At 35.0% G+C, this 20,191-nt stretch overlaps 1 protein-coding gene across 3 annotated transcripts in view; it reads right to left on the bottom strand.

The window, feature by feature from the left end:
• BUB1B (BUB1 mitotic checkpoint serine/threonine kinase B) overlaps positions 1-20,191 on the bottom strand; it is a 56,936-nt gene that overhangs the window by 22,427 nt on the left and 14,318 nt on the right. For all 3 annotated transcript variants that reach the window (XM_042252264.1, XM_042252263.1, XM_004010443.5), the window contains 7 exons: positions 19,645-19,704; positions 19,113-19,257; positions 15,127-15,323; positions 6,407-6,576; positions 5,012-5,226; positions 4,748-4,839; positions 2,850-3,076 (listed from right to left, as the gene is read on the bottom strand). In XM_042252264.1, the coding sequence (XP_042108198.1) occupies positions 2,850-3,076; positions 4,748-4,839; positions 5,012-5,226; positions 6,407-6,576; positions 15,127-15,323; positions 19,113-19,257; positions 19,645-19,704 (1,106 nt within the window). The remainder of the gene's footprint in view (positions 1-2,849; positions 3,077-4,747; positions 4,840-5,011; positions 5,227-6,406; positions 6,577-15,126; positions 15,324-19,112; positions 19,258-19,644; positions 19,705-20,191) is intronic.

Raw genomic sequence — 20,191 nt, 5'->3', positions numbered from 1 at the left:
AGATGCTTGAGGAAATGTTCAGTCGGTAAGTCATGTCTGACTCCTGGCGACCTCATGGGTTGCAGCATGCCAGGCTTCCCTGTCCTTCTCTATCTTCCAAAGTTTGCTCAAACTCATGTCCACCGAGTTGATGATGTTATCCAACCATTTCATCCTCCTTTGCCCCATTCTCCTCCTGCCCTCAACCTTTACAAGCATTGGGGTCTTTCCAATGAGTTGACTCCTTGCATCAGGTGGCCAAAGTATTGGAGCTTCAGTATCAGTCCTTCCAATGAATATTCAGAGTTGATTTCCTTTAGGATGGACTGGTTTGATCTTCTTGCTGTCCAAGGGACTTTCAAGAGTCTTCTCCAATACCACAATTTGAAAGGATCAATTCTTCGGTACTCAGGTTTCTGTATGGTTCAATTCACTTCTGTAGATGACTACTCTTTTTCAGTTGAGGAAATAGTAGGCAGCAAAAGATTACAATTCCCCCCAAATCTTGCTGTGAAAGGGAGTATAAAAATGGGGTTGTAGTTGGAGATGAATAAGGGTAATGAAGATTTTCTTTCTTTTTAAAAAGATGGAGACATTATATTTGCCTAAATTAGTAAGAATGGTTTAGTAGAAAGGGAAAACGCTAGAGGGGGAAGAAATAAGGACCATTCCTTTGATAGGAACAGAGAAATGCTAATTTTAACAAAAAGAATGAGTGTACAGATAGCAGAGATGGCAGATTTGGTGGAAGAAAATAGAGTTACCATTACATTCCTTCTATTTTCTCAATGAGGTTACAAAGGAGATTCTAGGTCAGGAGGGACAGGGATATATATTTGAAAGTCAAACAAAATTAAATTAGTTGTTTAGCAGAAAGAAGAAATTCACCTATCAGGTAACTAGTAAGACTGTTAGGCACTGGTAAATGTTGTGGTCAAGAATTTAAAATGAGGACTTCCTATGTGGTCCAGTGGTTAAGAATCCGCCTGCCAATGCAGGAGACACAAGTTTGATCCCTGGTCCAGGAAAGCTCATGTGCCCTAGAGCCCACGCTCTGCAGCAAGAGAAGCCAGCACAATGAGAAGCTGGTGCAACACAATTAGAGAAAGCCCATGCACAGCAATGAAGATCCAGCATAGCTAAAATAAACAATAAAAAGTATTTAAAATGAGACCAATTCACAGCTGCATTTTTTTCCAGCTACATTAAACTATTATACTTGGATGCAGGTACAGAGTGTGAGGAGATAGCTGGATTTAACTAGGGCTGAGGTTTTGCCAGGTGAATACAATAGAGTGGATGGTGTAAGGGTAGAAATAAGAAATGAGCCAGGTATGTAGAATACTAAGGAGGTTCAATGGGTAGGAAAAAAACTGAATTGGAAAGAAACTTTTTGAAGGAGAAGGGGGAAAATGCTTTAGAAGTAGTAACGGGAAGAAAAGATAACAGCCTTGTCTTTAGACCCAGCCTGTGGCTTCCTCATTTCTCATGTCCCTACCTGAGAGTTGAATGTCAGCAACAATTTTTGAAGCTAGTTTTGAATATAACAAGAAACCACTTTCTTATAGGCATGAGGATTTTAAGAGTACAAACTAGAATCAGAGACAAGATTAGGAAAAGAGTATTACAATATCCTCAGAGGTCAATACTTCTTTCAGTACTCAAATCCCAACTAACCCTAGCTCAGGTTCTTCTTTAGCTAGTTGAGAATAAAATGTACTATTTTACTTTTATATACTTGGTGTAGCTAGAGCCTTCCCTTTAGGAAGCGGTAGTTTCAACCTAAGTGCCTTGCTCCTTTCCCAGCTCATATTTGGCTATTCTGCTAGCCTACTTCTTTGTTGTGGTGGTTTCCACTTTTAAAAAGCTTCACACAACTAGTTCCTTATCTTTTACGCATTCCCTCTCTCCTACCTAGACACACAGATTCCATTTTTCCATATATTATTTGAGACCAAAGCACTTCTGTCAATTTTGGAAGGCCCTAGTTCATGCAACAAGGCAATTCCAAACTTACTAACAGGCTGCTTTACAGACCTTTGCTTCTAACTTGTCACCTGAAACTCTGAAATGATTTTTTTTCTCAAACAAATTATAAGTGACGGTTAAGTTTCCCAGCTAGCCCTATGAATGTCACATCTCTTTAGGTGAGCTAAACTGCAGGTTACTCTGGATGATTGCGTTAAAAAAAAAATTATTTCTTCATTCTTGGTATATCCTAGGCAAAATGCCTAAATGAATAAAATTTATTTTTGGATTCCCCCCACCCCCCATAACCTACTTTTCTATACTCTCACTCATCTTCTAATGCCTTAAATTCCAAATGCTAAACTGCTAAACTTCCCTACTTTCAGCCTGTTTGGGGCACATTTTGCCCCCAAGCACTTCTAAGCTTCAGAATCAGAACCACTTCCTACTTTTCCCAAATTTCCAGTTTTTCAATGTATAAGCCTCCCTTAACTCAGAAAGAATTCTTTAATAATCAGGACATACAACTATCATCTAAATGACAGAGTCCATTAATCTAAATTAGCCCTGGGAGAAATTTCAGGCACAGTATCAAAAGTAAAGTGAAATATTTAGGAAATATTAGGAAAAGCACTTTTCTGTCTGCCTATTGTGGAGAAATATGAACTGGTCATGCAGTTTCTTTACTTTTGAACACAAACTTAGTTGTTTAAAATTTTCCCTCATGGGTTACATAGAAAGCAGCAATGGAAGTTCAGCTTATATAGAGAAATACAGAAACCACAGAAGCATCACACAAAGGTACACACAACAGCAGTAACTTTCCTCAGGCTTAAAATAGCAACTCAGTCTTCCTACAACTAAGTTATTTTTACAAACTTGAGCTAGATAAATACACATACCTTCTCTTCGCTCTTTTAATTTCTTCCGGAAAACCTCAGCCCGGATCTCTTCAAAGGAGAACTCCCCCACTCCTGCATAAATCTTCTCCTTACAATACATCATCTTCTCCTTCTTCTCAGACTCTTGCTGAAGACTTTGAACTCTCTGCAGGAGATCTCCTTCTTCCTTTCCAGGCTTTCTTGTGCTTAGAATGTGGTTTATACTGGGTTCAATTTTACATGGTGTCCTAAAAGAAACAAGATAATTATTATTTATCATATAGATCAAATGAGCTGTTTCTTATGTTTTGACAAAACACAGGGATGATGTCAGTTGTAAGGCTATATATGATGGATTCCAAAAAACAAAAATGATTAAGAGGCTAAAAATAATTTACATAGTCCATCAACAATTATGTTCTAAGTACTACTATGATGAGGAAGGAATTAGCTATAAGTTGAGTCATCAAATAGCTTATATTACTTATAGGTAAAAATAAATCTGAATAACATATCTTTTTTTCAAAGCAGGTAATATTTTTATTGAAGTATAGTTGATTTATAATGTGTTAGTTTCACATGTGCAGCAGTGATTCAGTTATATATTATATATATGTATATATTCCTTTTCAGATTTTTTCCCTTATAGGTTATTACAAAATACTGAGTATTGTTCTCTGTGCTATACAGTAGGTCCTTGTTGGTTATCTATTTTATATATAGTTATGTGTATATGTTAATCCCAATCCCCTAACGTATCCCATACCTTTCCCCTTTGGTGGGTTTCCCTGGTGGCTCAAACGGTAAAGAATCCACCTGCAATGAGGGAGACCTGGGTTCTATCTCGGAGTCGGGAAGATCCCCTGGAGAAGGGAAAGGCTACCCACTCCAGTATTCTTGCCTGGAGAATTCCATGGACAGAGGAGCCTGGTGGGTTATAGTCCATGGGTCGCAAAGCGTTGGACATGACTGAGTGACTAACACTAACATTTTGGCCTTTGGTAACCATAAGTTTGTTTTCTATGGCTGTGGTGAATAACCAAATCTAAATAGAGCCCAGTGTACAAAATGAAGCTAACTTATGCCCATTTATCACTGTTCTGAACCCAGAAGAATTAGAAATACAGCATTTAGGGAACTGATGATGTAAAATTCAACATTATCAGCTGAAGGGGAAGAGTAGAGAGTGGTAATACAGGCGTAAAAATGGAGCATACCTCAACTAGGATCTGGACTATGGATCAGAATCACTTATATATTTTTTATTTTTTTGTGTATCTTTTTACAACTAAAGATATCTGGTCCTCACCTCAGATACACTGGATCAGAAATTTTAATGGTCCAAGCATCTACATGCTTAAAAGGCTTCCTCAATTTGCTCAACTGATAAAAAGACTATGAAAAAACCTACACAAACATCACACCTAGCATATAATGAGGGGTTACAAATTATATATGAAGAAACTCTTGCAATGGGACACAAAATATGACCTAATATTACCACTCCACAATGTTATATATTAGACTGAATCTTAGACTACCTGATTATTTAATCATTTATTATATTTCATAGAAATGCCAAGAAAAAGACATTCAGAAAGAAAAAGCAGGTTATGAGCAAAAACTGCCATAACTCCTCACTACTGTCAATAATAAAGGTAGAACATCTCCCTTAAATAACAGTGACTATCTTTGACTACACCAATTTAAATATAAACCTATTTTTATTCCTTAATAAGAAAACAAGTGGTCTTTTAGCCCTAAAACACTAAAAAAAAAAAAAAAAAGAAAGACATAAAGGAAATAAAACTTTTGTTTACTTTCATTTCCACAAAGAAGAAAATGCTTTAGGAGTTAGATAGATGCCCCTGTCCATCCTTAATAATTACCACCTCAAAATATCTGGAAATCAAACTCACATAACTGGCTGTTGTGCAGTCTCTTCCACATATGGAGTAAAACTTGGAAGCATAGAGGGTACAGCTGTCATAGACGCTGTATTGCCACGAGGCTGGCGATGAAGAAGAAAACTAAAATTACCATGGTTTTACATTCTGACACACCATATGCAGACCATGCCTAATTATTCAAGAGGAATTAAAAGAGATGCTAAAAATACTCCTCTGTTTGAACTCTGAAGCCTTTGTTATGTCAGCAAATAAACTGGATCTTAGAGTCCTTACCCTGTATTCCAAAGGCCTGCCTGCGTTCCAAGGGCCGGCTTGCAGCTCATTCTCTTTGCCCCTGGACACAGGAGGTGCTATCCATGGCTGGACTGTAGGTTTAGATGACTCTGCTCTAGAAGCCTCATCAGCATTTTCATCAAAAACAATAATTCTAGTATTACTTTGCATCTGTTGAGGAACTGGATTTTGGAGACCTCTGTTCTGGCTTGGAGCTAAGAGAAAAATATTAAACTTTCAAAATCTAAATTTAAAAATCTTTACCAATTTAGATGCCCAATAAGGTATACTTGAACCTTTCCCAAATCAAGATTACTTCTACTACCATAGAATCAGAGATTTTTTTAAATAAAAATTTTAAAAAACCTTAATGCATCAAATTATTAATTTTTAAGTCTATTCTGTATTTGTTACTTATACCCTCCCTTTTTTCCCTCACCTATAATCTTTTACATATAGATATCCAAAAAACAAATTCTGTATCTTCCTTCAGTCATCATTCTAACATTGTCTAATTTTATCAGGATTAACTGAAATCTTAATATTTATTTTTCAGGTAAAATTTTTCTCTCAGCTGAAATGTATTGAATCTAAAAAAAAAAACAACCCAATGCAGCCCACTTATTATTGGTATTCTCTTTAGTGGGGCTGCTTATTAGAGTCAAGCTTCATCATGATCTGGATAAAATACTTTTTAGGACTATATTCTCTATACTCTAATTCTCAGATCTCCAAGGAACATTCTGAGTATTACAAAGTTGATATCAGGATAGGGATAAGAGATCTAAATATCTGGTCTTCGTGTCTAACTGCTATAAATGTGGTTAATAAAAGCTTACTGCTCTCTGTACCTTCTGCTCAACTTTGCTGGGAACCTAAAATTTACCTTAAAAAATAGTAGATTTAAAAAACAGCTATTGCTGATCATCTTTAAGTATACAGAGAGCCCAATTCCTGACCCTCCAAAACTGAAGACCAAATTAATACATTCTTTGTGAATTTGGTACACGTTAAGCTTTACTTTGATAATACTTGCTATATTACTGCATATCTGTCGACTAGTAACTGAAACTCAGAAACTCTAGTTGCTTATTACTCTAGATACATATTAGATTAAGTTTTTCTTTTTTCTTTTCCTTCCTTCTCTGTCTTTCCCTCTTTCTTTGCATTATAAGTGTCCCAGAATAGGTTTTTCTTAACTAAAGACACAAAATGCTGACATGTTTTCGTGTTACTGCACACTGATCTCAGCTTCTCCTTAGACTTCTTTTTTTGCTTCCTAGTAGTCAGAACAGCAGGACAATGTTCATATATATATTTATACATGATTTCCTTACATAATTTGCCTATCACCCGAAACTAAAAGCTTCCCATAATAACACCTAACAAACTTACCCTTGAGAGCACCCCCTACACGGCTGATTGGAGCTCTTGCTGTCTTTTTCCCTTTGCTTTTTAGTTCAGCCAGTGTGCTTCGTTGTGGTACAGAAGATCCCACAACTTCCTCCTCCTCTTCTTTCTCAAGTGCCAACAGAGTTTGCCGAGACACTCGAGCTTGGAATTGTCTAAAGTAAGAGAAGGGACAATTAACAGTTGGTGAGATGAACACTACTGTCCAGAGTCAATTTCCTAATTTGCTAAACAGGGAAAAAGAGTGGGATGTAAGGGAAGAAATATATAGAAATAGCCAAAAGAAAGTGTTTATTCTGTCAGAAACAAAGAAAGCCACCTTGAAATCAGAGAAGGTCCAAATTTATATATCCAAATTTGACCAATCAAAAATACTCTGAAGAGCACCAGCAGGTTGACCTCAGGATTAGATCAGTGTCTTAGATTAAGATTATAGAATATATTAAGATCAGAGTTTCCCATCAACTTTTTATTTTGACTTTTCAAACTCACAAAATAGTTGAAAGAGTGAGCACCCATATCTTCTTTACCTAGATTAACTAATTGTTAACATCTTGACACATCTATTTTATTGTCTCTCTTGCTACAAAGAATCCCCACCCAACTCCCTACCCCAACATTTTCCCTGAATCAGATGAATGAAGTTGCACTAAACATGACATTTTACTTTTTAGTAAAGCTGGTAGAAGTTTGAAGACTAAACTTCTGTGCTGTTGCCAAAGTTTTAAGTATTATCAAAAGGGTAAAGAAACTGAATAAACTGCAAATGCTGGCCAAGATGGAATAAGCTCATATTAGTCTCTTTCTCACTGATTAGAATTAAAAACTCTAAAAAAAAAAAAAACTTAAAAAAAAAGAATTAAAAACTCCAGACAAAATACAAAAAAGCAGCTGAGGTCTCTAAAAAGTAAACAAAAGCAAGTGGACTGTGGAGAGGAGTCAAAGAAACAACCCACTCAAGGCTGTTTCCTGTTTTTTTTCCCCTTCTCTTTTCCATTTGGTTTTGAATTGTTACATTAGCAGTGCAGGAAGCTAAAACTCCTAAAGAAACCTCATCTTTTTGTCCAGAGGAAAGGAAAAAGCGGACTGTGAGGGGCAATGAGTATGGGAGAAATATTGGGAGGGGATGAGCTGAAGAAGAGAATCTCCTGATTCTGTACATGAATTGGCACAAGCCCTGGACCACCCTTGAGCTATGCATACACAAAGCAGACCCAAAACAGCACAGAAAAGGCTTTAAGAACTGAACTATAATATAAACCACTGTCCAAGCCCTAGACTAACCCTGGAGCAACAGACAAATGGGATAGACCTAAAGGTCTCTGAAAATTGAACTGACATTAGAACCACTACTCACATAAGTTGAAAAAGAAATTATATCTGAAGGCTGGTTACCTAATTAGACAAAAACATCAACATTAACTAACAGGACCTAGAGTCTAATAATACCAGTATAAATGTCTAGTATATAATCCAAAATCACCTGACATATAAAAAACCAGGAAAATGTGACCATTCTCAAAGGAAAAACAGAAATACAAACATCAAATGACAGCTTCCCTGGTGGCTCAGACAGTAAAGAATCTGCCTGCAATGTGGGAGAACTGGGTTTGATTCCTGGGTTGGGAAGATCGCCTGGAGGCAGGCATAAAAACCCAGCCCAGTATTCTTGCCTGGAGAACCCCCAAGGACAGAGGAGTCTGGAGGGCTACAGTCTGTCAGGTCGCAAAGAGCTGGACACAGCTGAGGGACTAAGCACATTACAGCACAGTGACCAAAAATACAAATATGGAAATCACAGCACAACCACGATTGGTACTCATGTAGAAATTTTATATGTGGTTCAAAGAATAATAGAGAAAAATCACAATATTGTAAAGCAATCATCCTCCAATTAAAATTAACTAATTAATAAAAAATTAATAAAAACATCAAATGACCCAGGTGTTGAGTTTTCAGACAGATTTTAAAGCAGCTAACACAATGATGCTCCATAATATAAAATGAGTGGAAAGATAGAAATTCTCAGCTGACACACAGAAACTATGAAAAAGAATCAAATGGAAATTTTAGAAATTTAGAAAAACACAATATCTGAAATAAACAATTTACTGGATATATTCATTATCAGAATGGAGAAAGCTGAAAAAAGAGTAAATGAACCTGAAGACAAATCAATAAAAATTGCTCACCTTAAAGAACAGAAAGAATAGTTAAAATTTTGTTTTAAATGAACAAAGCTTCATGGACCTGTGGGACAGTATCAGAGAGTCTAATATATGTGGAACTGAAGTCCCAGAAGAAAAGGTACAGAAAAGCATTTTAAAAATAATGGCTGAAAACTTTTCAAATTTTGTGAAAGGCACGTCTTTACAAATTCAAAAAGCCCAGTAAACCCCAAATGGATTAAATATAAAGGCAATCATACCTAGATACATCATTATCAAATTGCTAAAAAGCAATGTTAAAGAAAAAAAACACTTAGCCAGAGAAAATAAACTCATTACAAAAAGGAGGATGAACCATTCAAATGCCTGTAGATGCCCCATTAGATATCAGTGAGTCTAGGAGACAGAAACATGCTAAATGAATGGTTGGACCAGAATTCTACATCCAGTGAAAATATCCTTCAGAAACAAAGATGGATAAAGACACTCTCAGGGGCTTCCCCAGGGATCCAGTTGTTAAAATTCCACACTTCCAAAACAGGAGGCATGGGTTTGATCCCTGGTTAGGAAATCAAGATTCTGCATGCAGTGAGGCTGGTGGGGTGGGGGCGGGGGGACATTCTCAGATGAAGAAAAACTAAGAGAATTTATTGGAAAAGATTCACTCTAAGTGAATGGCTAGAAAAAACCTCTTGTCTGACAGGAAATGATATCAGAGGAAAACTTGGAACTTCAGGAACAAGGAGAACAAAAATGCTAATATAACAGACTATTTTTCTCCTAAGTTCTTTAAAATACATATGGCTTTTGAAAGCAAAAATTATAACATTGTCTGATGGGATTTTCAATGTATGTAAATGTAATACTTAACACCAGTATATCAAGAAAGTCGGGAAAATATAGAACCTATATGGTTATAAAGGTTCTCTGCCTTCTATTATTTTACTTGAAGTGGTAAAATATTAACTCTAAGTAGATTGTGAAAGGTTAGGTATATGTATTATATACCCTAGAGAAACCACTAAAAAAATAACAAACAAAAAGTCAATAAAATAAATTAAAGTGAAATACTAAAAAAAAAAGAAAAAACAAACCAACAATCCAAAAGAAGACAGGAAATGGGCAACAAAGGAACAAAAGACACAGAAACTGAAAACAAATACTAAAATAACATATCTAAATCCCACAGAGTTGGTAATTCCATCAAAATGTTCTAAGTAAACCACATAAAAAATATTGTGACAGTTGAGAAAAACACAACATCCAACTCTTTGCTGTGTATAAGAACCACTTTTAATAAAAAGACACTGTCAGGTTAAAACAGAAAAGAGAAACCTGATTTAAAAATGGAGAGAAGACCTTAACAGACTTTTTCCAAAGAGGAAAGGCAGAGAGCTAAAAGGCACATGAAAAGATGTTTGACATTAATAATCTTCAGGGAAATGCAAGTCAAAACCACAATAAGGTATTACCTCACACCTGTCAGAATGACGATTATCAGAAAGAACACATCACAAATCACAAATGTTATCGAGGATGTGGAGAAAAGAGAATCCTTGTACTGTGTTAGTGGGAATGTAAATTGCTGCAGCCAGTGTGGAAAAGATCATAGAGGTTTCTCAAAAAACTAAAAATAGAACTATCATATGACCCAGCAATTCCATTCCTGGGTATATATCTGAAAAAAACAAAAACACTAATATGAAAAGATACATGCACCCCAGTGTTCAGAGCAGCATTATTTACAACTGCCAAGATATGGAAGCAACCTAAGTGTCACCAACAAATGAATGGAAAAACAAGATGTGGTATAAATATATAGTAGAATAATATTCAGTCATAAAAAAGAATGAAATTTTGCCATTTGGAACAACATGGATGGACTTGGAGGGGATTATGTTAAGTGAAATAAGTCAGACAAAGAGACAAATACTGCATAATATTACTTAAATGTGGAATCTAAGAAATATAACAAACTAGTGAATAAACAAAAAAGAAACTTACAGATATAGAGAACAAACTAGTGGTTACTAGTGGGGAGAGGCAAAATAGGGGTAGGGGATAGGAAGGTACAAACTATTAGGTATAAACTAAGCTACGAGGACATATTGTACAACACAGGGAATATAGCTGATATTTTATAGTAACTATAGATGGAGTGCGTACGCTCAGTAAGTCACTTACTAAGTAAGTCACTTCAGTCGTGCCCAACTCTGTGACCCTATGGACTGTGGCCAGCCAGGCTCCTCTGCCAATTGGATTCTCCAGGCAAGAATACTTTGGTGGTTGCCATGCAGGATCTTCCTGATCTAGGGATCAAATCCACATTTCTTATGCCTACTGCAATGGCAGGTGGGTTCTTTACCACTAGCACCACCCGGAGTATAACCTTTAAACATTGTGGATTACTACATCGTGTACCTTTAACTTCTACAGCACTGTACAATCAACTACCCTTCAATAAAAAGAAACCCCTTTGTTAATAAAAGGAAATCCACACAAAATCCTGTAATATGAATGTTTGTAGCAGCATTATTTCATAATTGCCAAAAATTGAAAACAACCTAATGCCCAATAACTGATGAATGGATAAATCATGCACTATATCTATAGAATGACATATTACTCGGCAATAAAAATGAAATACTGATATATGCCATAACTACGTTCATCTATAATGAACCTTGAAAACATGCTAAGTGAAAGAAGCCAGTCACAAAAGACCACATAATGTAGGATTCCATTTATGTGCAATGTCCAGAATAGGGAAATCCAGAGAGAGAAGATTAATGGTTGCCTGGAACTGGATTGAGAGGGAATGGAGAGTCACTGCTAATCAGTTCAGTTCAGTTGCTCAGTTGTATCTGACTCTTTGGAACCCCATAGACTGTACCAGGCCAGGCTTCCCTGTCCATCACCAACTCCGGAAGCATGCTCAAACTCATGTCCATCAAGTCGGTGATGCCATCCAACCATTTCATCTGCTGTCATCCCCTTCACCTGCCTTCAATCTTTCCTAGCATCAGGTCTTTTCCAACGAATCATTTCTTTGTATCAGGTGGCCCGAGTATTGGAACTTCAGTATCAGTTTTTCCAATTAATATTCAGGACTGGTCTCCTTTAGGATTGACTGGTTTGATCTCTTTGCAGTCCAAGGGACTTTCAAGAGTCTTCTCCAACACCACAGTTCAAGAGCATCAGTTCTTCAGTCCTCAGCTTTCTTTATAGTCCAACTCTCACATCCATACATGACTACTAGAAAAACCATAGCTTTGACTATATGGATCTTTGTTGGCAAAGTAATGTCTCTGCTTTTTAACATACTGTCTAGGTTGGTCATAGCTTTTCTTTGGAGCAAGTGTCTTTTAATTTCATGGCTGCAGTCACCATCTGCAGTGATTCTGGAGCCCAAGAAAATAAAGTCTGTCACTGTTTCCATGGTTTCCTCATCTATTTGCCATGAAGTGATGGGACTGGGTGCCACGATCTTAGTTTTCTGAATGTTGAGTTTTAAGCCAGCTTTTTCACTCTCCTCTTTCACTTTCATCAAGAGCCTCTTTAGTTCTTCTTCACTTTCTGCCATGAGGGTGGTGTCATCTGCATATTTGAGGTTACTGCTATTTCTCCTGGCAATCTTGATTCCAGCCTGTGCTTCATCCAGCCTGACATTTCACATGATGTACTCTGCATATAAGTTAAATAAGCAGCGTGACAATATACAGCCTTGACATACTCCTTTCCCAATTTGGAACCAGTCTGTTGTTCCATGTCTGGTTCTAACTGTTGCTTTTTGACCTGCATTCAGATTTCTCAGGAGGCAGGTAAGGTGATCTGGTATTCCCATCTCTTTCAGAATTTTCCAGTTTGTTGTGATCCAGAGTCAAAAGGCTTTAGCACAATGAAGCATAAGTAGATGTTTTTCTGGAATTCTCTTGCTTTTTCTATGATCCAACAGATGGTGGCAATTTGATCTCTGGTTCCTCTGCTTTTCTAAATCCAGCTTGAACATCTGGAAGTTCTCAGTTCACATACTGTTGAAGCCTAGCTTGGAGAAATTTGAGTATTACTTTGTTAGCATGTGAGATGAGTGCAATTGTGTGATAGTTTGAACATTCTTTGGCATTGCCTTTCTTTGGGATTGGAATGAAAACTGACCTTTTCCAGTTCTGTGGAATAATAATAAGTATGGAATTCATTTTGTGGTGTTAAAAATGTTTAAAATTAGATTATGGATATGGTTGCATACCTTTAAAACTGTTGGGAAAAAAAGTAAAGAAAGGAAAAGATGTACCATGAAAACTAAAGAAAGCTGGACTGGCTATATTAATATCAGATCAAGCTGACGTCAGAAAAAGTATGATCAGGGATAAAGATGAACATTATATAATGATAAAGGGATCAATTCTAAATGTGTATATACTTAATAGAACTTCAAAATATATGTAGCAAGGCTGATAGGAGCTCAAAGAAGGAAGAGATAAATTCACAATAAAAGAGGGAATACCCTGGTGGTCCAGTGGTTAGGACTCTGAACTCTCATTTCCGAAGGCCCAGGTTCAGTTCTTGGAAGGGGAACAAAGATCCCATAAGCTGTGTGGCAAAAAAAATGAAAAAGAAAATCCCACAAAAAGACCACAATAAAAGAGACTTCAAGATTCCTCTCTCAGTAACTGACAGAATAAGTAAACAGAAAGTCAGCAAGGATACAGAAGACCAGAACTGACTACCAATCTACTTGACCTAAAAGTGACATTTATAAAACATTTTATTCCAAAACAGCAGAAAACACATTTTTCAGGTGTACACAAAACATTCACATATTCTGGGCCATAAAATGAACTTTAATAAATTAGAAAGACTTGAAACCATACAAATTATGTTCTCTAACCATAATGGAATTAAACTAGAAATCAGTAGCAGGGAGATACCTGAAAAATCTGCAAACACTTCCTAATAATACACTTCTATATACCCCACGGATCAAAAGGAAGACATAAGGAAAATTAGAAAATATTTTGAACTGAATGAAAATGAAAATATAGTATTATTATCAAAATCTGTGGGATACAGCTAAAGCAGTGCTTAGACAGAAATCTTTTATATTAGAAAAAAAAGCTCTAGAAAACAGTGCTCAGTGTCACCTTAAATTAGAAAAGGAGCAAGTTAAACCCAAAGTAAGCACAAAGAAGGAAATAATAAAGAGCAGAAATTAATAAAATTAGGAGCAGAGTATCAATTAAGATTTAAAAATCAATGGAAGCAAAAGTTGATTTCCTAAAAAGATCAATAGAATTTGATAAACTAGAGGACCAAATATCAGGATTATCAATATGAAAAAACAAAGAAGGAAGGTCACTACCTAACCTATGGACATTAAAAAGATAATAAAGGAATACTATGAACAACTCTATGCCTATTAACTCATCACTTAGATGAAGTGGACCAAGTCCTTGAAAGATAAAAACTACCAAAGCCTATTCAAAGAAATAAAAGATCTAAATAAATGGAGAAATACATCTTCTTCATGCATAATACTAATCAAAATCCTAGAAAGCTGATTCTAGAATTTATACAGAACGTCAAATGAACTAGAAGAGTTAAAAAGAACAATTAACTGATTTCCAGACTTACTATAACTCTTCAGCAATCTAGATAAGGGTAATATATACCAGTGATAGACATTAAGATCAAAAGAGAAAACAGAGCAACAGAAATAAACCTACACAAATATGATCACCTGATTTTTGACAAAAATGCAAAGGTACTTCAATGGAGAAAATCTTTTCAACAAAAGGCACATGAATAAATAAGGCTCATAGGCAAAAAAAGAACCTTAATACCTTCTACAAAAATTAACTCAAAATGGATCACAAATTTAAAAACAAAAACTATAACACTTTAGGATAAAAACACAGGAGAAAAATCTCTGTGACCTTCAGCTAGATGGAATTCTTAGATATACCAAAAGCACAACCCATTTAAGAAATAATTGACAAATTAAACTTCTTCAAAATTAAAAACTTCTGTACTGTAAAAGTCACTTCTAGAATTAAGCTGGGAGAAAAGGTTTACAAATCACTCATCTGACAAAAGACTTGTATTCAGATTAAAGAACTCTTACAACTCAAATGCATTATGCTAAATGAAAGCAGCCCAAATTAAAAGACTATATACTATATGATTCCACTGACATGACATTATGGAAAAGTCTAAACTATAGGGCTGGAGAATAGATCAGTGGTTGCTAGAGGTTGGGACTGTGAATAGGTGTTGACCACAAAGGGATAGAATGTGGGAATTTTATGGAGTGATGAAATAATTCAAATATATCTTAATGATGATAATGGTTACATGTTTCTGTACATCAAAGACTAGATTTTACTGTATGTTAAATAGAAAATACTTAAAGTATGTCTTTTAAAAAACTGAATAGTAATGAAATTAACTTGCCAATCCACAGAGAGCACTTTATTCAGATGCAAAACAACTTTCTGTACCTATTAAAGAGTTAAGAAAAGCTCCAGAGAGGAAGTTTACCTGTGCTGGGACTGCAGTCTTTCCAGTGGTTCAGCCTTCTGTTCAATACCTTCCTGAAATATCAGATCTGCTTTCTTAAAGTTTTCTCTAGCTTCATATTCTTCAGCCCATGAGATATAAAACTGAGCAAGTGAAATGCCAATTCCTTGGTTATGTAAATAACTGTACATATCCAAAGGTTCATTGCATAAATGCCCCTGTAACAAATTAAAAACATTAGCAGTTAACCAATTTTTCTTCACATATTGTCTGTTATGTGCCGGTCACTGGAGATACAATATGTAGTTTCTGCACTGAAAAAAATATTATCTATTATAACACAAGATTATAAGGAATATATTGGGAGGACCTAAAACACATTTACACTAATGCCTTACCTGACAAAATTAAGGAATTAATTTGTAAGAAAAAAAAATGGGGAAGAAAGCTTTCAAGAATACATGACATTTGAGTGTGGCCCTTAAGGAGAAATAAACTTATATAAGGTAAAGAGTGGGAAATGAAGTGCACTCTAGGCAGAGAAAAAAGCATAAGCAAAGACACTGAAGACTAAGATTGTGGAGGTGTAGGTGAGATAGAAGTTTGGGGAAAAAAGGTGTGACTGGGCTTGAAAGTCAAGCTCATCAATTGTAAATATACCTGATAGTCAATGTTATATGTGTTGGGGTAGGAGAGCTATAAGCAAAGAAATGACATGGTCAAATCTGTATTTTAAAAGGGACCTTATTAAGACCAGCCACAATACAGATAATTCTAGCAGCAAAAAGGGAAAGGGAAGGGATCGGTAAAAATCCCACACCACTAACAAGTTTGATATATATATTTTTTCAGTCTTTATTTTTCTCTTAAGGAAAAAAAGGAACATGTATCATTTTTCCATGGGATAAAAAGATTTTTGTCATTTCATAGTTTTAATCATAATTAAATATTTTTATTCCATTTAACTGTGCATCATTCATTTTTCCATGCTGCTACTTAATTAATATGTTTGAATGGGTGAACAATGTTCCATCTAGTAGATCTTTCATCGTTTAACTATTCCCTTATTTTCTGGACAAACCATTTCTACTTTTTCCCAATTGTAAATAATTGTGTAATGAATACCTTTAAGCATATTGCCTTTCACATTTTACATTATTCCCTTAAGATAAATTCCTATAAGTGGAACTATGTTAAAAAGTAAATTGCTTTCTAAGATGGTTATACAAATTTAAAATGTTAGTAGTTATTTCCAAATATAATTTCATAGCTAATATTTATTTTTAAAAGTTTCTACTTTCATATAAAAATAGCATTTCAGTGTTCTCATTAAGAGTTCTTTTACTACTGCAGAGGATAACATGTTCTCCTGTTCATTTACCACATGTATTTTCATTCATATCTTTCTGTTCCTGATTGTCTAGCCTTGGTTTAGTCCACCTTGTATGTTTTACCATACATCTCAACACTTTCCCTCTTTCTCTTCTATTACACTTACAATTAATTGCTTACCATCTGTCTTCCTCAATAAAGTAAGTTCCACAAAGGCAGAAAACATTGCTCTCTACTACATTCTAGTCCCTACCCACGGTCTAGTAGAAAAAAATGAAATGTTCCATTTTTATGTTTAACAAAATCCATTAGTATCTTATAGTTTAATTTCATAGTAATTCAGTAACAGAGTTTTTCTGCTTATTCAAATTAGAGATGTTTTCCCACATGTGACGATATTTCAAGCAAAGTAATAATTCTCAATGTTTATCACTGTAAGAGCAAGTCCTTGATATCTATTACTACATAAATAAAGTTTAAAATTGACTGCACTTCAATAATGGTTTTCTGAACAGCTGTGGTGCAGCATGGGGCAGTGAATACAGTTTGGGTTATTCCAGAGTGCTGAATAAGATCACTTAAGAAATATATAAAAGGATAAGATGGTTAGATTAATCAATTCAAAAGTTAAACATATCTTTCTGGTAACTCTTAAAAAGCCAAATTAAAACCATTTTAAACTTTTAACTAAAAATACTGGATATTTTCTAAGAACAAGTTTTTCCTTAGCTAGATTTTAGTTATCCTTTATAAAAAGGACTGGAGAAAACTTTCTGCAAAGCAAAAGAGTAGTGTCAGGAGCCCATCTTTACTCCTTTTGACTAAGAAAGAAAGCAAAATAATTTAATAGGCACCTTGTTTCCCAGGTACAAAGTTTAGATTACTGCTGATCACTCTAGGGCTAATAATTTGAATTTGAGGTGTTTTTTTTTTTTTAATGTTGAATTTGAGGGTTACCTAGACCAGTGCCTCTCCAATTACCTGTAGTGAAGGGGACAATTTTAGGCGTGTGTGTTTAAAAGTTTCCATTGCGTTGTTGACTGATATTTTTTTAAAAGACAATAAAATAGAAGTTATAAGAAAAATGATGCACATAGATGCACAACATCAAATGTCAATAAAATTTCTAAACGCTTACTCTCAATTTTTGTATTTACCTTGAACAGTCTACAGATCATTCTTTCAGGAGCACTGGCTTAGATTATGCTTTTTACTCTATGATAATCATTACTCTTCACTACAAACATTGTATTAACACAAGTGAACAGAGAAATTATTCCAATTACTACTTTTAATAGCTTCAACTAACTATAATCATAGAAACCTGGGATTAAATGTCGCTTTAGAGGTTTATTTAGTTCAATCTTCTAGTAAGTCACGTATAAGAATATTATATAAAATACAATGAACAACAAAATCTATTAGTTCACCATCAGGAACCATAGTCTCACTAACAAATCTGGTTAGCATTCTTCGTGTGCCATCCTTTCTTATAAATTCCTATAACTACTATCCCTAAGGTAATGTCACCAGCTTACATAAGGATGCCAAGATATGTCAAATGGCCTGCAGAAATCAAGATAATTATGTCTTCAAGATTCATTTAACGATATTAATAATTATTTTATCATATTTTAGCCATAAATATAGAGGTATATTTTAGCCAGAAAGCTTATTAATTTCCAGTGTTGGTATTTTATCATATTACAATGATTGTTGAAAATAGTCTATTATTTAGAATTACTTGACTACTTATTTTTAATTTTTTATATATTTTATTTAAAGTTTTTATCCAAAATCTAATTCTATCACCTAAAATTCTATTCTAAATATTTACCACTTGCCTTTTTTCTTTAAAAAAAAAAATTACTTATTTATTTAGTTTTGGCTGCATCAGGTGATCTTTTTTTGAGATGTGTGGGCTTCTCTCTAGTTGTGGTGTGCAGGCTCAGTAGTTGTCGTTTGTGGGGTTTGTTGCCCCATGGCATGTGGGATCTTAGTTCTCCAACCAGGGACTGAAACTGTGTCCCCTGCATTGGAGGATAGATTCTTAACCACTGGACCACCACCAAGTCCCCAGTTGCTTTTCTCTAATCTCTTTTAGGATAAAAGAGAAGAGTTAATGTCTAAGAAACTCTGGTCATCATTTTTATAAAGAAGATGTTTTCATAAAAAATCCTCAAAAGTGTTCTTAAAAGAACTACATGTCAAGTAAGACAGTACAAAGTGGTCAGGTCAATAGTTTTAATTATAGCAACATACTAAATGAAAAAAAAAAAAAGAAAGAGATAAAATATAAACAACACTGTTTTTTATGGTGATGATTCACAAAAAGGGAGAAAGGAACAGCAGAATCACCTACAAAAGATTTTCCCAAACAATTGTACTACCACCATGTGCTGGTTCCTATATGTCCTCCCCGAGTACAGCTGCAGGGCCTAATGATGATTAAAACCGATAAATAACCCATTCCTAGAGAGAGATATACAGGCCTTATGGTCACTTTTAATGGGTTAAAAAAATTCTTGTAAAATGCATCTCTAGATGGAAACAATTTTGAGTATTTATGGAATGTTTAATATCTACTGAACAGCTCAGTTTTTGAATGTATAAGATACCTATTGAGAAAAGTCTCTTAATTTAATAAACTCAGATGGCACTTCAGAAAGACTTACCAGCTTAAGCCAGAGACTAAGAAATCGGGGATCATTATAATATCGCTTTTCTCCTTGTAGCGCTTCTACAGCTCTTTCTAATAATGTTGACATATTGCTTTCCTTCCCGCCCTGAGGATAGTTTTGCTCTGTCCAGTTAATATATCTGAATAGGAAGAGAGGAAATGAATTATTTTTCAAGTTTAACATGTCTTGTTCCAAGATCCATTCTGGACTTTTCAAAGCAGAAATATCTAATATGTTGACAATGTTTATTTAGAGGTTTTCAGTGACATGTCCTAAACCTGTATCTCTCAGACTTTTCTAAATATTGCTAACATGTACCTGTGGGAAAAAATGAGGATGGTGGCAGATGGGTATAGCTCACAGTCACACCTTAGGAAGATACACTATAATTATTCTGCTTCTTTGTGTCTCAAAAACACTACTCTCTACTCTAACACACTGCTTCACACAACTCAGTTTGAGAGGCATAGCTATAAGAACTCCATCTATTAAGTTTCTATTGCCCTGTTAAATAAAAAAGACTCACCTATCCCAAACATCCAGAGGGTCATTTCCAGCATAAAATCGGATTTCAGATTCAAATGCCCTGAAATTTAAACAGAAAATGTTAGCATAGGCAATAGTGATAACAGCCAAATGAATGAGTGTCACCTTTATTTTTATTCATTATTAAGTATTTAATATCAATCTAGATAACTGTACTGGAGTTTGAGAGCTTGTTAAACAGAAAGAAAAAGAATAGAAATAATGAGGATTCTGTTTGATAACATAACTGGAGAGACAAAATATGAAGAAATTAAGAGAAATTTCAAGACAACTTATAGAAAACTATTACACAGCATTTAAAGCTCTGGAACAAGACTCCCAAGGTTCCAGTGCAGCTCCACTAATCACTAACTGAGTGACATTAGAAAAGCTATTTAAACTCTGCTTTCAGTTACCTCATCTGTAAAATGGGAATAATAATACGATCTATCTTATTAGGTTGATTAGTCTTAAGTGTAAAGTATTTAGACAAAGTAAGTAGTTAAGTACTCAATAAATGACACCCATTACCTTTATATGCATATGAT

The sequence above is a fragment of the Ovis aries genome, chromosome 7 (genome assembly GCF_016772045.2).
Source record: "Ovis aries strain OAR_USU_Benz2616 breed Rambouillet chromosome 7, ARS-UI_Ramb_v3.0, whole genome shotgun sequence".
In the NCBI taxonomy this organism is placed as follows: Eukaryota; Metazoa; Chordata; class Mammalia; order Artiodactyla; family Bovidae; genus Ovis; species Ovis aries.
The sequence above is the reverse complement of the archived record's forward strand: the minus strand, read 5'-3'. Positions and strand labels throughout refer to the sequence as shown.